Genomic DNA, 14,158 nt, shown 5'->3' with positions numbered 1-14,158 from the left:
TAGAAACATGTAAATTCTTTAACCACTAGGAGCAAAAACTGATTTATTATTCTATTGTTACTGGTGAACTGCCTGAAATGCAAGATACTAATGATTAATTCTGCAAATCAACAAAAAAAATTATGAAAAAATTTCATAAAATTTGTCACACCAAGATTCACCCTCCATAAGGTTATACAATAATTAACATACTGGGTTTTTTTTGCTTTAAAAGCCTCCAGAAGAACAGTGGCTTAAACAAGATTAGAAAGGTTCATTTTCCTCCTACACATAACAATCTTAGCTGGGAGAAATTCAAGGGAGGGGAGCAGCAACATTACATGAGATGATCAAGAGACCCTGTTTCTTTCTGTGTTATTGTTTTGCTACCCCCTAAGGGATGCACTTGGTTGTAAGGTTAAAGGCAGCTGACCATCACCACATCTGCATTTCAGCTTAGGAAGGGGAAGATAAATGCAGGGCAAACAGCTCTAGTTTAAGGATATGACCTGAAAATTGCAGAGGTCATGCTTGCTAATACCCTATTGGCCAGAATTTAGTCACATGACATCATTTCAATGCAAATAAGACTGGGAAATGTAGTCTGTAGGAGGGCAGCAGGGAGACACATAAAACTCAGGGAGTTCTATTACTAAAAAGAACAGGAGGAATGGATTTGGGGAGAAATCAGTGGGTTGTCAAAGCCAACTAGCATATTCTTTCTTTAATTAAATAGACATCATTTATTAAATTGCATTTATTAAATAGACACTATCCCCATAAATGTTATGAAAATTCTAATAATGCTGGAGCACTGCTTTTTGTGTTCCGTCTAGAACAGTATTTTCAAGGACAGGTGTGTTTCTTTTTTTTTTTTTTTTTTTGGAGTGCAGCACATTTTATTTTTGGGGGGGGGTGTTATACATGTTTATTATCTTTTTTTTAACCTCTTTATTGGAGTATAATTGCTCCACAATGGTGTGCCAGTTTCTGCTTTATAACAAAGTGAATCAGCAATACATACACATATATCCCCACATCTTCTCCCTCCTGAGTCTCCCTCCCATCCTCCCCATCCCACCCCTATAGGTGACAGGTGTGTTTCTGACACTATATTAGCACCATGCTTGCTCTAAAATCATTGATATCAAGGTTGAAGATCAAATCCAAAAATGGACCCGGTAGGTTTTCTCTTTCACTGGAGTTGTCAGAGAGGGCCCCCCTCTCCCTAGAAAACTGAGGAAGAGAAAGGAGTAACTAATCATTATTTAGGAATTCCTCTATGTCAAGCCCTGTGCTAGAGACTTACAAACATTATCTCATTTACCTCCTTAAAAAAACCCTTTGTGAATATTATTCCTCAAATGAGAAAACAGAAGCTTGGAGGGGGTCAATAATTATGCCAAGTGAGTTAGCTTTGATATGAGCTTACTTTCTGTTTCCATGGGTAGAGCTGAGGAAAAAAAGTGGGCCTCCCCCCACCAAAAAAAAACCCTCACAAAACATAGGTAAACCACCAACCACCTCCTGTTCTCCCAAGATTCAGTGGGGAAGAAAAGAAAGAATCTCTGACCCAAGGGAAGAGTCAGGGATTACAACTGCTTACAACTCCATGTTGAATTCAACACCCTGTTGGAGGCAAACATATCTGAGAGCCTGTAAGTCCCAAAAAGAAACTGGGTCCTTCTTTGTCTAGCCTGGGGTAGGCTTGGAGAGGTGGTCCTAGCACTTCCATCGACTGGTCTCAGAGGTACATCAATAGTGGCACAGCCTGGGTCTAAGACCTGCTGACTCAGGCCATCCCAGAGAAGTGGCCATTTGGCGCTCTCTTTATGTAGTCCTGGCTTTTAATAAGAGAGCTTGAGTTACCAAGACATAAGTATTAATTCATGAGTCCTTTCAAAGTATATAGCTAAAGCCAGTCATAAATTTAATTTCAAACATAGCATTGGTGGTTACATTCAAATTGTGGAGTTGTAATCAAATTGTATAACCAGCTTTATATTTAAGACCTAAAGCTTCCATTATTTTGAACAATAATCTTGTGTCCAAGCAAAGAAAATCTCTCTATAAAGTAGCACTAGGTTAGAAAACCTCAGACTCTTTGAAAAAGACTATTCTAAGAACTCCTACCAAAAACCAAACTCAAGCAGCCAAAGAGAAAAATGACAAAGCCTGGACTTTAATCCTGGTCATACTGACTAGACCACTAAGCAGAGAAATTCTCTGCACAACAAAATCACTCTAATGAAGATCAGGAGAGAAATATTAGCTTTACAGGTAATGAGTCAGCACTGTTACATTGTGGTAGACCCCAGCTAGCATTTCAATCTTCACTTTATTATCATAGAAAGTAAAAAAAATCCTTTTATACTGTTGAGCAAATGAATGTTGTTTGTAAGTTCATAAGAATCCATTTTTTAAAGTTTTGTTCCCATGGTGGCTAATCAGCAAGGAGTTCAGAGCTCAGGCTCTATTGGCGGAGACTTGATTTCAAATTCCATCCTGTCACAGGCTACCTGTAAGCCTCTGGACCAGTTGTCTTTCTAGGTGCCCAGTTTGCTCACCTGTTGAACGGAACTAATAACAGTACTCATGGGGGTTGTTGGAGGACTAATTAGGCCAGGACCTGGTATGGTGTAAGTACGCAGTACATATTAAATGTTGTTATAATCGCTAACAAGTGAAGTACTGTAAGGTAGGGCATAAACTTTTGAATTTTTTTCTCCTGATTTCTCATTTGTTTGGCGCCTGCCTAATAGCAAACTCCGTCAGGTTTTTAGTCCTTGTTAACACCACCAGAAACTGAAAGAGATAAATGGACCCTTAGCAGCAGAAAAATTGCCTTCTGAAATAACCCTTTCTTGGCGCATGCAGCGTTAATGTGCTGTCCTTTTTCTAAGACAATAACTTGCGTGTTGGAATTGGATTGGGGATATTATCTCATGATGATTAAGGAAAATTATTACGAGAACAGTGCATGAAATGAAAGCTACCTGCTTTCACCTAGGGAGCTCTTGAAAATAACCCTCTTTTTCTCCAGCAAATAAGCAAGGAGAAGAAAGATTCCAATAATGGATAGCATTACAAATCCTTTTTCATGTACTTTGCTTATCTAAATTGGCACATGATGCCTGCTCACCATCTCTCAGAAACTGAGAGAGGTACTAACTCATCCATCAGACCCCGCCTAACAGCCCAGGAGGCACCAGGAAGGATATTTCTCTTTCTCTGCTGCCTGTTTCTCACCAAACTGAATCAGCATTTCTAGGAGCTTAATTCCCATTCGGGAAGGTAATACCTTCTAGAGATGGGGGTGGTAGCACTTATGGAAATTCTAACCCATCAGCTGAGAGATAAGTAGGTGAAAGTTAGAGAGTTATCCCCCAGTGACATACCCAAAGCTTTCCAAGTAAAAAAAATTTACATATGCATGTATATACACATAAATTTATATTTTTATATGTAAAACTAAAATTTTATATATGCACACACAAAAATACAGACATACATATATACATATATGTGTATACATGAATGTACCTATACATACATACAGATATATAGATATATATTTCCCCAATTCTTCACTTATACTTGCTAAATTTTCTCTCCACCCGAAACCTTTGAAAAAGGATTGGATATGAGGCCCTAATTTAAGCCCTGCATTTTTTTGGTTTTGTTTTGTTTTGGGCTGCACCACACGGCTTGTGGGATCCTAGTTCCCCAACCAGGTATTGAACCTGGGCCCTCAGCAGTGAGAGCACGGAGTCTTAACCACTGGACCACCAGGGAATTCCCTGCATTTTTGGAGCTTCAAATCAGTGTTAAGTATACTCTCAATTATGAATGGTCACTGAGCCAGGAAATAAATATATATTTATATATATATAGAGAGAGAGATTTGAAAATCAAGTGAACCCAAATGATAATTTTAAATAAAAGTAGGATGATCAAATTCTATTCAAAAAATAATAAGTTTGGACTCTATATTACAGCTAAATGGAAGAGAGAAATAATGAGGAAAAAGTAAAAATATACCAGAGGTAGATATTTCAAAATCCCTTGTAAAGCACGTATCAAGCACCTATACTACACCAGGCACTGTATTAGGTGCCCAGCGTTTCTCCACTTCAGCACTATTGACAGTTTGAACCAGGTAAGTCTGTTGTGGGGGACTGTGCCATGCATTTAGAATGTTTAGCAGCATCCCCAGCCTCTACCCACTAGATGCCAGCAGCACTTCTCAAGCTGTGACAACCAAAAATGTGTCCAGACATTGCCAAATGACCTCAGAGAGGAAACTGCCATCATTTGAGACCCACTGTACTAACTATACAAAGATAGCACCTGCCTACCAGTTGTAATTTTTGTTTTATGTTCCTTAAGAATCCTCATTCCTCAAAAACTTGGTACATCATCTGGTGTAGAGGTTGTGAGGCCTCTTCTTCTACTGCTGGGCTACCACAGTGCCTGCCCCTCTGAGTTCTGGTCTTTTGAAGGGGTAGGCTAGAGAGAAGCCGGTTCCTTATCTTCAATTACTATTTCCTAGGTCTCCCATTACTTCCACTGACATTCTAATCTTTAAGAAAGCTTTGTCAGAACAAAAAACATCTAACGTTTTTCTCTGAACAATATTTATGTTATCCAAATAATATACAGAAGTATCAAATCAACATATAAAAATAGCATATTGAAGTGAGAATTTTAAGAAATGCTCTATATCAGTAAGCATCTCCTGGCAGAATTTTGCAATTCTAAGTAATTAGCACCAAGATACTTCCTTATTAACCTATTTAATGGAGAGTTGGTTGTAACTAAGTTATAAAGAAGAGAAAAGGGGTGTGTGTTTCTATTTTGTTTTCACAAACACATCATGATGTGTCACTTGACGACAACCTCATATTAATTCAGCTTTCACTGAGGACTTGAAAACCTTCAAAAACATTCATTAGCAGATACTCTGACGAGGTTAGCAGGCTTTCAACCTCAAATTCTTACCATATTAGTCTAAAGATATTCATGAGAACTACGTGACATTACGTTATGCATGGGCCTCTCTACAGAGGAAAACAACTACCAATACCAGTGCATTTCATACTTCCCTGAGATGTAATTGCCCAGGCAGATCAAGAGCTCTATCTCTGTGCCCCAGGAATAGAAAAGGGCAGAGACAGGAGGAAACTAACATTTGCCAAGTGCTCGCTATTTCTTTTATTTTATTCCTTATTAAACCCTATGAAGTAGATAACATTGCCCAGACCTCTAAATGCTTAATTGCCCCAGGATTCAGTCCTTGGAATCCCTAACTTTCTAGGAAATCTTATCCACTCCTATGGCTATAAATACCAACTCCCAAATTTATATCTTCAAACCCAGACTTCACTGAGCTCCCAACTTTTATATCTGTCCTCTCCATATCACCATTTGACTGTCTCCCATTTAACACTTCCCCACCAAGCTCCTTCCTTCTCCTTCCCAGGTTAGTTTGGCCAATTGCATTCACATTTTTTCAATTATTCAGATTACAAACATTGGCATCACCCTTGACATCTCTCTTTCTCTCACTTCTCGTATGTAATCTATCGACATAGCCTGGCAGCTCTTCCTCTGAGATATTTCCAGAATCCAGTCACTTCTCACTCTTCTACCAGCAAGGACCCTGGATTAAGCCATCTTTGTCTGAATTATTTCAACAACTGAGACCTCCATGTTTGCCCCCCTCCAGTCTATTTTCAACACCGTGGCCAATGTAATTGTTTAAATTTCATGTCCTGACATGTTTCTCTTCTGCTCAGAATTCCCAAAGGCTCCCCAAAGGCCTTACCATGCAGAAGGCTCCCTATGATCTGGTGGCTACCCCCTCTCTGACTTTATTTCTCACCACTCACCTCCTTATTCCCTTGCCTCTCATTTCAAGTTTTGAAATTACTCTTCCCTCTCTATGAAGCACACTCCCCCAACACCCTTGTGTGTCCCTCCCTCATTTCCTTCAATCTCTACTCAAATGACACTTTGTCAGAAAGACTCCCCATCACCACACTCTGTAAAATAGAGCCCCCTCCCCACGCACTCTCCGTCTCCCTTATTCTTCTGTTTATAGTCATGCTTTTTTCATGGAAACATTTTTCTTCATAAATAAATGTATATATGTGTACATATACACGTATTTGTTTATTATGTATATATATTTGCATATATGTGTGTTTATAAGTATATATATGAGATGTGTCTATGTATATATACATATATGTATATACGTATATATATGTATATATACGTATATGTATATATATAAAGTCCAGGGCTAGATTTGATCCTGGGTCATACACACACAACATTTACAAGAGTTGGCAAATCTAGCCCTGGCCTACTTTTTATATAGCCATGAGCTAGAAATTGTTTTTATATTATTAAAAGGTTATAAAAGAGAAAATATGAAAGATGAATATGCAACAGAAACCAAATGTGGCCTGCAAAGCCTAAAGTATTTACTATTTGCTGGCCCCTGTGTTAGTGTGTTGTCCACTAGAATGTAAACTCCTTGAGGGCAGGAACTCTGTTTTGTTCACTGTTATAACCCAGCAAATAGGATAGTGCCTGGTATAAAGTAGATGCTAAACAAACATTTTGAATGAATGAGTGAAGACAAGGAGACTTAGCAAGGTCTGGTGACTTGTCTAGGGTCACCCAGGAACTTGACAGATGAACCAGAATTCAAACCCAGGTCTGCCTGGTTCCACAGCTGGATCCTGAGGTCCCAGAGCTTTATACAGCAATAACTTGAAACTTCTTGTTTTCTACCCAAAAGCCCCTCATTAGACTGTCTCTAACATGCTGTCAGGTAAAGGACCCCGCAGAACAGGACATGGAATAGACATGGTGTATTGCAGAAAACCTTTGATAATTATACCATAATAACATTTACATCTGATATCAATTATATGTAATGTGCTTTCAAATACATCACTGCTTCTTAGCTTCACCATGTTTCTGTATAAAGTAAGGCAGGTGCTATATTCTCATTGTACATGTTACAAAACTGAGTTTCAGGCAAGTTAAAAGAATTGGCTCTCACAAGTAGTGAGTAGCAGAAACAGAATAATCCAGATATATCACTTTCAGTATAGAACTTTCTAGTACTAACCAACATATATCCCCACAACTCTACTGATGGGCAAATGTGCTCCATGGATGTGGAGGCAATTTAATAGAATGGCGTCACATCTCAGTAACTTCTAAGAAACCAGAGGTACTGCATTTTACTTGGAGTTCTATGATATGCAAGAAAACCTCCTCAGCTATAAACAGCCAACTACCAACAGCTAGAGGCAGGAGGAAAGTCAGAATTTTGAAACGAAAGCAATAAGTAGGAGAATGATCTGCTTGACCATAGCTTGGACTTTTATTGCTGTGACAGTAGCACAGGAATTTTGAGCTGCCAGATGCATGACCATCTTAAAGAAGGAAGTCAAAAAAACTGACAATTATCTTAGGTGACACTAATACCCACAGCTGTCATCTCCTGAACTAGCTGCTATATCTAAGCAGCCATCCTTTGAGGCAGCTGATTTGAGAGCTCAGAGTATTTGGCTGAGAAACTACATGTGTTTCATGGCTGCCCAGGGCCAGCTTTACTAACTTTGTGAATGCTAGTGGTTGTGTGTTTTTATCCAGGATAGAGGTCACGATGCCACACCCTGGAATTAACTTGAATCTGACATGCAGCTCTAAACTCTTCTAGATACCAGCTCAGAAAGCAACAATCTAATTTCAAATGTCTGTGTCTGTCCCTACAAGTTCCCTTATACTTTGTCAGGCCATGTGATAACTTTTTTTTTCTAGGAAACGTAGTCTCCATAAACAGCAGCAGCTGAGGCCACTGTACTAGATTTTGTCCATTTCTCACCTCTTCACTCTACTCTCTATAATATGGTACAACTTTTAGAGAACTGTGAAATTAAAATGAAGTGTCATTCTCAATGTTAGGATATGCAGGGTTTTTAAGTGTTAAATAGCTATGATTTTAAATCAAATTTAATAATTATAATGTTACAAAGTGTTGCTTGGCTAGAAAATAAAATTATAATGTTTTCTCCAAACAATTTATATGAAAACTTGTGTAAGAAAAATTAGCAATCTACAGGATAATGACAGATGGACCATTCCTTTTGGTCCAACTTTAAACTTAAGTTTCTTTGTAAAAGAAATCTCTGTTTCATGTGGAAGTAACATTAGTAGTTGCAATGAAGAAAATGGGACCAAGGGTCAAATATTTTACCTAAGAATCCCCTTTGTCAAAAATAAAAAATAAAAAACTTTAATTGAAAATTGTTAAGCCAAAGTCAGGTATTGGGTATCTTCTATGTACTTACTGTGATGTTTGGTGTGATGCTAAGTTCTTAGAAGGTATCTGGATACTTACATTCAATATTCCAAGTAAAGTTTGTATATGGGGAATATATATTTGAGAGTTCTGTATTTGTACTGTCTTAAGTAATATAAAGTATATCTTTTTGTTCAGACTTGAGAAAGAGATCCAAGATCTTGAAAAAGCCGAACTGCAAATCTCAACCAATGAAGAGGCAATTTTAAAGAAACTAAAATCAGTTGAGAGGACAACAGAAGACATAATACGGGTAGGCATTAGCTAATTTTAAAACTGAATCCCTCCCAAAGTGATTCCACAAACAGTATATAATTCTTCAAAGTATATCCATATTTAGAATTTATTTTTTAAACTGTATTAATTATGGAGAATTCTTTTTTCTTATAGTCTGTGAAGGTGGAAAAGGAAGAAACATCAGGAGGTATGTTTTCAAGCAGCCTATGCTATGTCTAACTGAGATATTTTTTGACAAGCCCACTGAAATTTTTCCCTTTATTGTAAATATATTCTAAATATATTTAAAATTAATATTGATTTTACAGAGTCAATTGAAGACATCTATGCTAATATCCCTGACCTTCCAAAATCCTACATACCTTCCAGATTAAGGAAGGAAAGAAATGAAGGAATAGAAGATGATGAACAAAATAGAAAAGGTATACGAAAAATCTGTCTTCAATGGTAGGTTCTCAAATTCAGATTTTACAACATCAAATATTAGCAACTTGCTGTGACATTCTATCCTTCCAGGTTAAGCAATGGTCCATTTTACAAAGTTCCATGAGGTATGTGAGTCACTTACAAAAGTAGGGATAATGGGGTTACCATATTTATTCCACGCATTTCATTCCCCAGCAAACTAGGTAAGAACAGGGAAGATAAAGGCCTGAAGGAGACAAGAAGCTCTTAAAGCAAAGCTCCCCTGCTCAAAAATATCTCTCCCAACATATTCCATGTAGTAGACACTAGAATAAAATGAAATGAAATAAATGAAGTGAAATTATTCCCCTTGAGAAGGCTCGGCATTATTTACCCCCATGTGGGAATGATTTGCATGACACTAATACTTCAAAGCCCCAGGGAAAATGAAGGCTTGTATTGGGACAGAGAGGGAAACTTTGAATAGTGAAAAGAGAAGCTACACTCTTATCTGCAGGAAGTAGTCATTCATTCATCCATTCATTCATTCATTCAACAAATATTCAGTGAACCCCCTACTCTATGCCAAGCTCAGTTCTCACACTAAGAATACAGTAATGAATAAAACACAAAAAATCTCTGCCCTCATACAGCTGACATTCTAAGGGAGAAAATAGATTAAAAATTAGGTAAACAAATAAAATATATCATATTAGGAAGTGAAAATGCTAAAGAGAAGAATAAAACAGAGAAGGGGGATAGGACAAGTGTGGGTGAAGGTGTTGCAGTTTTATTTGGGTAGCCAGGGAAGGCCAAGAACCACTGGGCTACGGAGGAGAGATGACATGCAAGATGCATTCAAAGAGGAAGGCGGGAGCACACACTAAAGCAGGCAGTACAACGTTGTAATTTTGCCCAGGATCCCATTAGCTTTACTCTGCCAGTTAAAATCACAGCCCTCAGGATCTTGCCAGGGACATGAAGCAGATTTCAACTTCCCCAAAATCAACCAGTTCTCCCCAGTTCAGTTGTTTTAGTATAGCTGATATTGCTCTATTTTTAGCCCTTCTTAAAAATGGGAGTGAAAATGAAAAGAAACATAAGGCAAAATGAGAAGCATGTGATTCTAGCCTACTCCCTCCCTCTTCTATACCAGTTCTACATTTAACAACCTCCCAGTTGGGAAAATTTTAGAACACTCCTCTCTAATTTCAACAGGCTGCTGGCCTGTGCAGCAAGGCTGTAACAATAAAATATACAGTGCTTGGCCTTTTATCTACAGTAATGCACAGAGCAACGTATTCTTCCTCACTAAAAAAAAGATCTGATTCCTGAGCAATGTAAAGAATGTAAATCTGTTGTGTTGGATTTATTCATTAGAAAGGGGATATCTTTTGGTTCCCCAGTGAAAATCCTTACCGTTAGGAACCATCAGTTTCTCTTCTCCAGTTTCTCTTCTTCAATCCTTTCCATTTTTTCAGTAATTTCATACATCCTTACATTAAAACCCATGTCATTAAACTATTAGTCATTATATAATTAATGAATAAAATGAGAAAATTTAAAAAGACATCTCGTAAAAGAACACAAAGGGGATACTTAATATAAAAATAAACACTGTGAAAGCTAGCTAGTTTACAAGAGAAAAAGTTAACTAAATCAGGGATCAAATTTGTCTCTCAACAGCTTTGTATGCCATGGAAATCAAAGTTGAAAAAGACTTGAAGACCGGAGAAAGTACAGTCCTGTCTTCAATACCTCTCCCATCAGATAACTTTAAAGGTACAGGGATAAAAGTTTATGACGACGGGCAAAAGTCAGTATATGCAGTAAGCTCTAATCACAGTGCAGCATACAATGGCACCGATGGCCTGGCACCAGTTGAAGTAGAGGAACTTTTAAGACAAGCTTCAGAGAGAAATTCTAAATCCCCAACAGAGTATCATGAGCCTGTATATGCCAATCCATTTTGCAGACCTACAACTCCACAGAGAGAGAAGGTAACTCCTGGACCAAACTTTCAAGAAAGGATAAAGATTAAAGCTAATGGACTGGGTAATGATGTGAATAGATCCACACGCAACATGGACAATGGACTTTCAGAGGAGAGCGGCAACAGCTTCAATCACATCAGTCCCGTTCGGCCAATACCTCAACCCCGATCAATGACTCAACAAGCAGAAGAGACACCCCACACCCAGCAACAGAGGCTGATGACTCCTTGGGAAGAATCAAATGTAATGCAGGACAGGTATGCTACCTCTCCAAAGGCGGGACTGAGTCCCAGCGAAGCACTAGTTGGGAAGTCAGAACGCCAGGGTTCTTCACCTACTTGCCAAGAGGATGAGGAAGACATTAGATATAATATTGTTCATTCCCTGCCTTCTGACATGGATGAGAAAGAACCCGTGACGATGATTTTCATGGGTTATCAGCAGGCAGAAGACAATGAGGAAGAAAAGGAGCTTCTGATGGGATATGACGGGGTCATCCATGCTGAGCTGGTTGTGATTGATGAGGAGGAGGAGGAGGGTGAAGGAGAAGCTGAGAAACTATCCTACCATCCCATAGCCCCCTACAGTCAGGTTTTCCAGCCTGCCAAACCAACACCACTTCCAAGAAAGAGATCAGAAGTTAATCCCCATGAAAACACAAACCATAAATCTCCCCACAAAAATTCCATATCCCTGAAAGAGCAAGAAGAAAGCCTAGGCAGCCCTGTCCACCGTTCTCCACTTGACGTTCAGATAGCAGGAGATGGGACTGAGGATCCCTCCTTAACAGGTAACAAAAATGACAAGGTTTGTCACTGCTGTCTAGTCCTGTGATAATCTTCTCTTTGTGTTGTTACCAAACCCTCGTGCTTTCAGCTTTTTTTGACCACTTCATAAACTAATACATGCTAAGATTTTTTTATTAATGCTGATATGAACTGTTATCATCATAAGCAAAGTGATTAAGTCACTTCAAAAGATAAAGAAAGTGAAACAAAAATTTGTTCCCTTATTTGGGTACTGCATTGATTTACCTTAGTAACTTGAAATTCATCTTCTGGCATGAATATATTTGAATTACTATCATGTTGGATCATCAATATTAGATCTTTTCCCATGACAATCGAAGCCAGCTCTTTTTTTGTGTCTCTCTGTGATTTAAACTTCCTATATAAGTTAACAAATTGCCTTAATTTTGCAAGAAAAAACAAGAAACAAATTTTATTTTCAATGTGATATTTTATTAACTTTGTTATATCTTGAGTCTCTATACTTTTATAATTTTATTAACTTTATTTCCTTAATTTTTCTACTTTTTAAAAAAGAATATCAGTTTATTCTACATTATCTATAACGTTTAATGTCACATAATCTTCCCTAACTTAGAAATTTTATTTTTTTATTTTCTAAATATTTGCATTCCACATATTCTCATTCTCTGTAAAGTTTTAGAGCTATCTAGCTTTTCTAGCATTGAATAGAAAATAACACTTTTTCTACAAAACTGATAGCTCATCAATTTTAGAATCTTTTTTATCACTTGAATATTGTATTCTACTTATTTATAAACAATAAATAAGAATATGATAAAATTAATTATAAGAGCTGATAAAATTAATTATAATAGCTAAAGACATAAATCAAATTACCCAGACATACATACTAGATCTGTGAAAGGAACAGTAATTTTAAATGTTCTAATAGAAGAATTTTCATTAAAAAGCAATAACTATTGAGTCCCAGCTAATCCAGCAATCAAAAAACCTGATAATTCTACAGAACTGTTGGTAGTACCTGCACCATTCAGGAAGGATTCTTCCTCTGCAACCAAGAAACCCAGTCTTAGGTTGCCAATAATATGATAAAATGGAACTCTTCCATTTTTTTAAGTAGTTAAATTAGACATACCTATTGTAAATTTAATTATCTGAAGAATTTCTAAGCTCTTGGTAAGTGCGCACTTATATTATCTTCCTAAATCAGAGTTGAATGGTGTGTCCCCACAACGGAAACCTGATAAAACTAAAAGCTCCTTTCTGTTATGAGAATGATCAAACTTTGCAGCTTAAATTCATTTTTTAAACAACAACACAGAAGACTTAGAAAAGAGGAGCATGCTGTTTATAGTCAAGAGCAGTGACATTACACACTATAAAACCTCCCATTTTTTAACCTGGATGTTAGCCAGCTCCTCCTGAACACCCTTATTCCTTCTCCCCTACCCATGTCAACACATATATCCCAGAGAAAAAGACAGGAAGTGACTAATGTTTCCAGACAACACTAATCATGTCACTGAACTAAAATAATGAAAACAGGAAGACTTTTTCCAGACAAAGTAACAATACAAATGTTGTACTATCAATTAAATCATCTTATAAACAGAATGCTCCAAATTCCTTGCCTTCTGTTATGATATCATTTTACATTCCCGTTTTCCAATTCACCATGTGGATTACAGAACTGATATTTTTAATGGGTTTTTTAAAATAAGTATATCATATTGACATATGCCCTCAGGGTACGTCCATATTCATAGAATATATAGCCACCTATGCATTTCAATTTCACAAGCACCAACTAGGTTGAGCTTCTCCCTCTAAACGCCTCCCCCCAAAAAAATACATATTGATACTTGAAAATCCACCATTTCAGTCCATTCCTTTACTTATGGTATAGGTACCCTACTAAATATAAATATTCCTAGTAGGCATAATAGTTAATAAGTGTAAGTCTCTTTTCTCTTAGTGTAAATGCTTTTATCAAAGGCTGACCTAAGAGCAATTTTTAACTTGGAAAAGAACATGAAGGAGGAAGAAAGATGAAAAAAGGTGGAGCCTGGAGACCCTAAAGATCAGATTTTTTAGCCAAAACTTTGAAAAGGATAAGACACAACAAGAAAATTTAGGCAAATTTATGTCCATTTATTTATGTATCAATAAATATAACAGGATCATGTTCAAAATATCTGACTCAATGCCAGATGCATCCAACGAGTGGCCCCTGTAAGCTTTTACTGGGACTCCCCTACTATCCCCACCAGCCAGACAGTTGACTCCCTTTGGTAATCCTCACCAACCTACTTTTGTACTTCTTTTAGCTCTGTTCTCCCCTCTTACAGATGTCAGTGGCATTTCAGGATGAAGAGGTAGGGAAA

General features: G+C 37.4%; 1 protein-coding gene across 1 annotated transcript in view; it reads left to right on the top strand.

Annotated features, from left to right (window-relative positions):
* Positions 1-14,158, top strand: part of PALMD (palmdelphin) — a 54,723-nt gene that overhangs the window by 38,383 nt on the left and 2,182 nt on the right. Inside the window, exons 4-7 of the mRNA XM_007112188.3 lie at positions 8,504-8,618; positions 8,756-8,789; positions 8,911-9,024; positions 10,694-11,791. Coding sequence (XP_007112250.1) covers positions 8,504-8,618; positions 8,756-8,789; positions 8,911-9,024; positions 10,694-11,791 — 1,361 coding nt within the window. The remainder of the gene's footprint in view (positions 1-8,503; positions 8,619-8,755; positions 8,790-8,910; positions 9,025-10,693; positions 11,792-14,158) is intronic.

The sequence above is a fragment of the Physeter macrocephalus genome, chromosome 4 (assembly GCF_002837175.3).
Source record: "Physeter macrocephalus isolate SW-GA chromosome 4, ASM283717v5, whole genome shotgun sequence".
In the NCBI taxonomy this organism is placed as follows: domain Eukaryota; kingdom Metazoa; phylum Chordata; class Mammalia; order Artiodactyla; family Physeteridae; genus Physeter; species Physeter macrocephalus.
The sequence above is the reverse complement of the archived record's forward strand: the minus strand, read 5'-3'. Positions and strand labels throughout refer to the sequence as shown.